This window comes from Montipora foliosa, chromosome 9, assembly GCF_036669935.1.
Source record: "Montipora foliosa isolate CH-2021 chromosome 9, ASM3666993v2, whole genome shotgun sequence".
NCBI lineage: Eukaryota > Metazoa > Cnidaria > Anthozoa > Scleractinia > Acroporidae > Montipora > Montipora foliosa.
In genome coordinates this window covers 40123608-40131056 of record NC_090877.1, presented here as the reverse complement: position 1 = coordinate 40131056, position 7449 = coordinate 40123608, and the positions used below count along the sequence as shown (strand labels likewise).

The 7449-nt window shown below is 42.5% G+C and overlaps 1 protein-coding gene across 1 annotated transcript in view; it reads right to left on the bottom strand.

Moving 5' to 3' along the window:
• Nucleotides 1-5069, bottom strand: part of LOC137969541 (tryptophanase-like) — a 6188-nt gene extending 1119 nt beyond the window's left edge. The window contains exons 1-3 of the mRNA XM_068815843.1: nucleotides 4704-5069; nucleotides 1825-3173; nucleotides 1-368 (exon numbers count right to left, since the gene is read on the bottom strand). The exon at nucleotides 1-368 is cut by the window's left edge and continues 1119 nt beyond it. Coding sequence (XP_068671944.1) covers nucleotides 134-368; nucleotides 1825-3173; nucleotides 4704-4712 — 1593 coding nt within the window. The 5' untranslated portion in view covers nucleotides 4713-5069 and the 3' untranslated portion in view covers nucleotides 1-133. The remainder of the gene's footprint in view (nucleotides 369-1824; nucleotides 3174-4703) is intronic.
• Between the last annotated feature and the right edge of the window lie 2380 nt (nucleotides 5070-7449).

Below are 7449 nucleotides of genomic sequence, written 5' to 3'. Positions count from 1 at the left end.
GCTTATCTATTTCCTGCATTTTGCATCTCTGGAAATATGATATGCATCAAGTAGAAATAGAAATCACGCCAGCCTTTCACGAGGCTAATAAAAACCCTTTTTACAGTTATTGTGCACAAGCATGTATGGAACATCAACTGAACTGCATCGCAGAATTTTTTCTCCGCCTCAGTACTTGTCCAGTGGAAACTTTTTTTTTGGCGAGTGGCTCCTTATCTTGAACTGCTTCGTCGGGAACATGTGGCGCAACAGGAATGGGTTCCAGGTGAGCGGTGAAGTGACGTAACATTGGTGGTTCCCAGGTGATTTGATACCCACAAACATTACTTCGGTTTTTGTAGATGTGTGCACAGACCTCGGCAACATACCTATTAGAGTAGTCACTAGTCCATCAATCAATCAATGAAATGTTTACTTACGTGACTAGGCGTCATAGCGCCGTATGGCGCCTATTCAGTAGGGACACATTCAGGATCTGTTATCTAATAGTGAAATTATGAACAAGGGTTCTGAGACGGGCCCACGCATCGCGCAGAATGCTTTTTGTTCTCGGGACATTTGCTTGCAGTGCAGTCAAAATTATAGATCGGTATAATTGTCGGCCAAGCGTGACTAGAGTTGTTCTCATTGGTTAAAGATCACGCGCGCTTTTTGCCACAGGGAATCGCTGCTTTGAAAGACTATAGAACGGTTTATAGTCCTTCTCCGAATAGACTTGTAAGTCCAGGGCTCGACATTGCGACTCACTGGTCACCAATGCGACCAAAAATCAAGCGTTGGCGACTAGATTTTTAGAGCTAGTCGCCAGTGGGCGACTAACCTTCACCTTTTTCCTTCATCCTTTTAACCTCAAAGGCAAATCAACCGTAGTTTTGGATAAAATGCACGATTTATGCGCACAGAAATAAGAAAACAAACCCACGACTCTTCTGGCTCTTCGATCTCCATGTTTCATAATCGAGCGCCATGTTTGATTCAGCAGCTGGTATTGCGGGCGCACTAAACAACACGTGCAATCATTGAAGCGTGAAGGTCACAACGAAGCCTTGGCTTTTTAGCGCTGAAAATATGGAATACTAGTGATTGTTTATGTTCAGGTTCGTCTATTTATGTAAGCTATAGACTCGATGTTACATGGAAACTTAACAAAAGCGGAGGAAGCACAAGAAACGTGACTAAAGCTGCTTTCACATTGATTATTTACCTCGTAATGCGTAATGATATGTTTTACGAGCCCTGGCTTGCTTTTAAGTTTTAGTATCTCAGTCTTAGAAGCTTAAGTGTACCTAAACTTAGGACTATGAAGAAGATTGCATGTGTAAATGATCACCAGAAAAATGAAGAAAAAAATATCAGTGAAAAAAATGGCGACTAAAAGTTAAGATCTGGCGACCAAAATTTTTGGATCAGTCGCCAATTGGCGCCTTACTAAAAATGTTAATTTCGAGCCCTGAAGTCTAACCATTTGCGGATGTAATTACAAAAGGCAAAACTCTCTCCTCAGTTATTTGAAATCCCCCCGAAAAGCTTAGATAGACCCAAAAAGCCATATAATGAAGTGAAAGTTGGAAGATAATCGCATTTAGTTGGGAATGTTAAGCAGTTGCAATAGGAGACTGCGAAAAGCCACGCGTGAACGGCATTCGAACCCAGGATACGTCGAGCGATTGCGATGCACTTGCTCCGTCTACCAACTGAGCCATCAAACCCGTTGAAAGCTGCTCAATCGCGAGTTCACCGTACAAGGGGAACAAATTGATTTTTTAGAATATGTGAAACTTCATATAATTATTCTAACAAATCCAAACCATATAAGAATCTTACCTCATGTGAGATTCAGTGTATGTGCGACGTGGAATCGCCAGTCGAAACAACTCTTCGTGCTCTATGTCTTCCTCAAAAACATTATCATCAAGGCCATTCTCATCTTCTGGGTTTTCTTCTGCACTGGAGGAATCGACGGAATCAGCTTGCTTTGCTTGGCTCCCTAACATAACCGCGCCGACTTCTGCCCCACGGATCCCCCCTTCTATATAAAGCGCACAACCTAGTGCCCATGCAGGAAACTTTTCCCGTGGAATGTGGGGAAGCATTGCGCCTGCGTCAATATATACAGCGTGACCGCCAGGTGGCGTAACAATAGGAACGTTGTTCTGGACCAACAAGTCCGCCAGAAATTTAACAAAGCCAATTTGATAACGCAAATAATCTTCTTCCACAACTTCGTTCAAACCCACCGCTATAGCTTCTAAGTCCCGACCAGCTAATCCCCCATAAGTCGTAAATCCCTCGGTTATCAAGAGTTCCTTGCGGCATTTTGAAGCGAGCTCCCCGTCGTTTACCGCTAAAAAGCCACCGATGTTTGCTAGGCCGTCCTTTTTCGCCGACATGGTGCAGCCGTCTCCATAAGAGAAGATCTCTCGCGCGATCTCTTTAGGGGTGCGGTTGGCGTAACCTTCTTCCTTTATTTTAATAAACCAGGCATTTTCAGCAAAACGGCAGGCGTCGAAGAACAGCGGAATCCCATACGATCGGCACAATTTAGACACCGCCTTGATATTCTCCATACTGACAGGCTCGCCGCCAACCATATTATTTGTTATAGTAATCATTACGAGTGGAATCTTCTCTCTGCATTTTGCAAGAACACCTTCCAGTTTCTCTATGTTCATGTTCCCTTTGAATGGAACATCCTTACTTGGTTCCAAGGCATCCGGTGTCAAGAAATTCTTCGCCTGGCCTCCTTGAGCCTCGATATTTGCCATGGTTGTGGCGAAGTGTGCGTTGTTTGGAACCAGATCCCCATCTTTCACTGAACACCGAAACAGAATGCGCTCCGACGCGCGGCCCTGGTGCGTGGGGATCACGTGACGATATCCAAAAATTTCCTTGACAACCGCTTCAAATTTTCGGTAACTTGGAGAGCCAGCGTACGACTCATCTCCGAGCATGACCGCTGCCCACTGCTCACTGCTCATCGCCCCAGTCCCTGAGTCTGTAAGTAGGTCGATCATGATGTTCTCAGAGTTCAATAGATACAGGTTGTGATTGGCTTGTTTAAGATGCTTGATTCTTTCGTCTCGGGTCGTCTCTTTGAGCTTTTCGATCGATTTGATTCTAAATGGCTCAAAGAACGTTGTAAATTTGTGCTCTTGCATAATGCCGGCAGTGCTCTGAAAGCGAGAAAAAACAAAAGTGACATGAACTCTGTCACTGTGTCGTTGCTTTGACGTAGAAAACAACTGTTTCAAACTCAGAGGTCGGGTAGGCGCAGGAATACGCCGTTTTCGAACGTTTTACGGAAATCAGTGATGATAACTAGCGTGAAACGAAAAACCGGAAAAATCATCTCCTACTGTTATGAAGGTCAAGAGAACGAGAAAATCATGAGAGCGAAAGATGATGTAGCATCGATATTGCAGAAGCCCCCAAGCAGAGCAGATTAAGTCTCCCTTTACTAACTACGGTGAGAACAACATTCACGTCGATGAAGTTGTCACTAACGCGAAAAGGCTCTTCGGTTCAACTGCAAGTAATATTTTTCGACCGGTGGCACACATTTGGTAGCGAGTTTTACACGACAAAGAAAAAAACTTGAACAGAACGGATACACGATGAAACGAACGGCTCTACAGAAAGCTATGGTCACACCGTTGTTTCTTGGTCATCCTCGGAGACCCAGGGGCAGATCGCGGAGGCAAGGGGAAGTCTAAACGGGCAAAAGAAAATGGCGACAAAGAAAAGCATAGTTCTTTGTCTCCATTTTCTTTTGCCCGTTTAGACTTCTCCTTGCCTCCGCGATCTGCCCCTGGGTCTCCGAGGATGTTTCTTGCTCAAAACTGTAGGAAACGTTGGACTCTTGACCCATTCCGTTCCATTTTGCTCTTTCGTGTAAACTGGCTAACAGTCTCGTGAACCTTGCTGGCAACCGTCACAATTTTTCTTCATTGTGACAACGGAGAAAAATTGCTTCGTGAAACATAGCCTACATGTATGGCCAAATTAACTAGGGCAAGCGGGATGGCATTCCTTAACAGCACCAACCACATTTTTAAAGGTCTCAAATGGGAAATCAAAAAGATAATCACTTGGTCAATTGCCATTGTTAAAAACAATTCGTCCAGGATTACTTGATTGAGGCACTTCAAAAAAAAACAATAACCCCGTTGTCCATCATCCCGTTCAAAACTGAAGATGGTTCTTTAGATTAATTTAGGTTAAATTACCATTGTTGCGACATTGTGCATCACAATTGACTTGCAACAGTTGACTTGCAACAGGAAGCGTCAATCCATTGCAGCGCATTTTTTCATCAAAGACGCTGATATTTACGGGCGCGTCTTTCGTTAACCCTCGTCAATATTGCATTTGTACCATCATAGTCAATTATAAATTTAGCTTCATTTGTTTGCTCTCCATCTTAAAGCATATTGTCCATTTCAAATGATGCATCGTGTAAGATGTCAATCTCAGTTGAGTCACTTTCGCTTGTAGCGTGGAACCGTAACGAACGCGGCGTACGCAATATTGACGTTAGTTTCAGTTGGTGCCGAGAAAAATGTATAAACAAACAAGTTATGACAAAAAGAACCGATATCAATTTCGTGAGATTGGCGCTGTTTTTGCTACGTTAAATTTTGGTGTATGATAGATCTCAACGAACCGGAAAATACAATATCACAAAATTTTCCGGTTTTCCTTACCTCAATCATTTACCCGTCTGCCAACTACTGAGTGCTTGAACATATAATTCCGTGGAATGTTCTCGAGAAAATCAGGGCCCTGAGCTTTAACTCTTGTCTCAAACTTGAGTTTGCGAGTAATGCAAGCGAATTAGGCTTGTGTACGCTGCTAAAAATACCCATGTATCATGCAATATCGAAATACCGCGAGATTATCTTAAACGATTGGGTCCGATTACAATAGAAAGTCTACCCCGGGATGAAATTTCAGTCGCCGAAATTGCATCCCGTAGATGCACGAAATTAATCCTTACGAACTGTTCTCCGCCCACCATTTTTCCTCAGAGAGGCTGATGACATGGAATAACTTAGCCCGCACATGAGACTCCAAATAGGCTTTTAAGGAAAAATGCCATATTTAAAATGCCTCAAGTTCCAGTCCAAGGTGGAGATTCCGGGTCATTTCGGTTCTGTAGACTCAAATTTCAGTCTGGGTCATTAGTCGTGCTTACCATTCAGCAACAGTATCCCGGGAATTTTGGTTAAATGTAAAATGGAACAGTCAGTTTTCGGAAAATCCGTTTGGAAAATGTTGACTAGCTTTAGAGGTACCCCTGTTTTTCCGATCGGAACGGAAGTTTGCGAAATTCCCGTACCGTTTCACCGATTCTGGAGTTTCCAGACCTTCTTTCGTGCGAATCGAGAGATAAGGGAACCAAGCTTTGAAATTAAATGCTAATTGGAATTTTTTCCGTTTGGCCGGTATACAGTGGACCTCTATTCAAGGGCACCCACGGGACAAGGGCAGGCGTCCCCTGAATAGAGGCTGGGTTGGATACAAATTTTTCCGGGACCAAATTCTGTGTCCCCTGAATAGGAAGTGTCCCAATTAATGAAGTATCCACTGTACTTGAATTTTATGCAACGGTAACCCCAACCGGAATTTTCCGGTCACCCCAAACCGCAGACTACAGACTGTGCAGACCGTGTAGGCAGGGGTAAAATGTGGTGTTACCCTCACTATAATTGAGAGCTAACCAGAAACAGGCTAACCTGAATGTTATTTGAGGCTAATTAGGCTACCCAGATCGTACTCAGTCTCCCTGATCCGCAATTACCTCGTTCTGTTTTGAAAGATCTATTACATAACAGTTTTACAGTTTGCCACTAAGAAGAGTCATTTTATATTTGATGGCCAAAACTACGATCAGATTGATGGTGTAGCCATGGGTTCACCTTTAGGCCCCGTTTTGGCTAACATTTTCATGTGCCACTTTGAAGAAAAATGGTTGATGAAGAGCAGGTTCTGTCCTTCACTTTGGTTCAGATATGTAGACGACACCTTCACCATGTTTGACAACAAAGACAATGCGAATGAGTTTTTAAGTTTTCTCAATAGTCGCTAGTCGACACGATAGCATCAAGGTTACTATTTATAACGGTTCGAAGAAAACAATGAGATTCCATTTTTAGGCATCCTTCTCAAACGCTGCCCTGACAACACTTTGTCTACATCTGTCTACCGGAAGAAGACATTCACCATAGGCAGCCCAAGTTCGCGTCACTAGAGAGCGTGTAATAATTGATTACTAGTGGAAGATGACCTTTGAGTAAAAGCGGTGTTGCGTTACAGACAGCCGTTGAGAATTTAAACGCGTTGTAAGACTTTGTATGGGAAAAAAAATACCGAAGATTATGAAGCCTAAAAAACGCTCAATTTAACGTTCATTCAATAAAATGAATAAAAATGACTTACCTCTGGTGTATTTTTGTACCTTTTGGAGCTTATTTTACCGTTTCGGGAATTCGGTGTTTTCAATGTCTTAGAACATTGAAAACACCGAATTCCCGAAACGGTAAAATAAGCTCCAAAAGGTACAAAAATACACCAGAGGTAAGTCATTTTTATTCATTTTATTGAATGAACGTTAAATTGAGCGTTTTTTAGGCTTCATAATCTTCGGTATTTTTTTTCCCATACAAAGTCTCAACGGCTGTCTGTAACGCAACACCGCTTTTACTCAAAGGTCATCTTCCACTAGTAATCAATTATTACACGCTCTCTAGTGACGCGAACTTGGGCTGCCTATGCAGTCTGCTGCTTTTCAGTGTCCCGGAATTTTTCAACTAATTATCAGCACCCTGAGAATTTCAGCAAGGACAACGGCAAACGTCACTTTAACTATAACATCGCAAGCACTTCGAGATTACTCCGTCTTGTCAGAAGCTCATGGTCTTGTTCACGTTGTCGCAGTGGTCTACTCGAAAGCTCAGTAAGCTACTTTGGTTACTGCGCACATTCTAAAATTTTCACGGTAACTTTTTACGTCACAAAAATGACCGCATCTTTTCAGCAATAATTGGTGTTTTATATGGTACCATAACATTGCTGTTAAGTGATAAATTGTTGTAGTGTCAATCCTTCTAATAAGAAAGTTTCTTTCAAGTGTTAAACTGCTTTGAGCCACCATAAATTTACTTCAATGAAGAACTTTTTTTTTGTACACTTTTTGTACGGGCGAACTATCTTCAAGTGGATGGGTACGAACGGTTTTAAAGTAAAAATAGAAAATAAATTAGTTCATCGTTACACGCTCGCGTTGTAGTCAAAACGTAAAATTTGGGGATTTCACGTTGTTGTGTTGTGGAGCACGGCAAAGAAATGCACGGAAATTCGTGCTGCACGAGTATTTTTCTGTTTTTTAAACAAGCACATTCGTGCTTGTTGGCGTTGTAGTTGCCTAGCTGCCGCCTTTGCTTGTTTGTT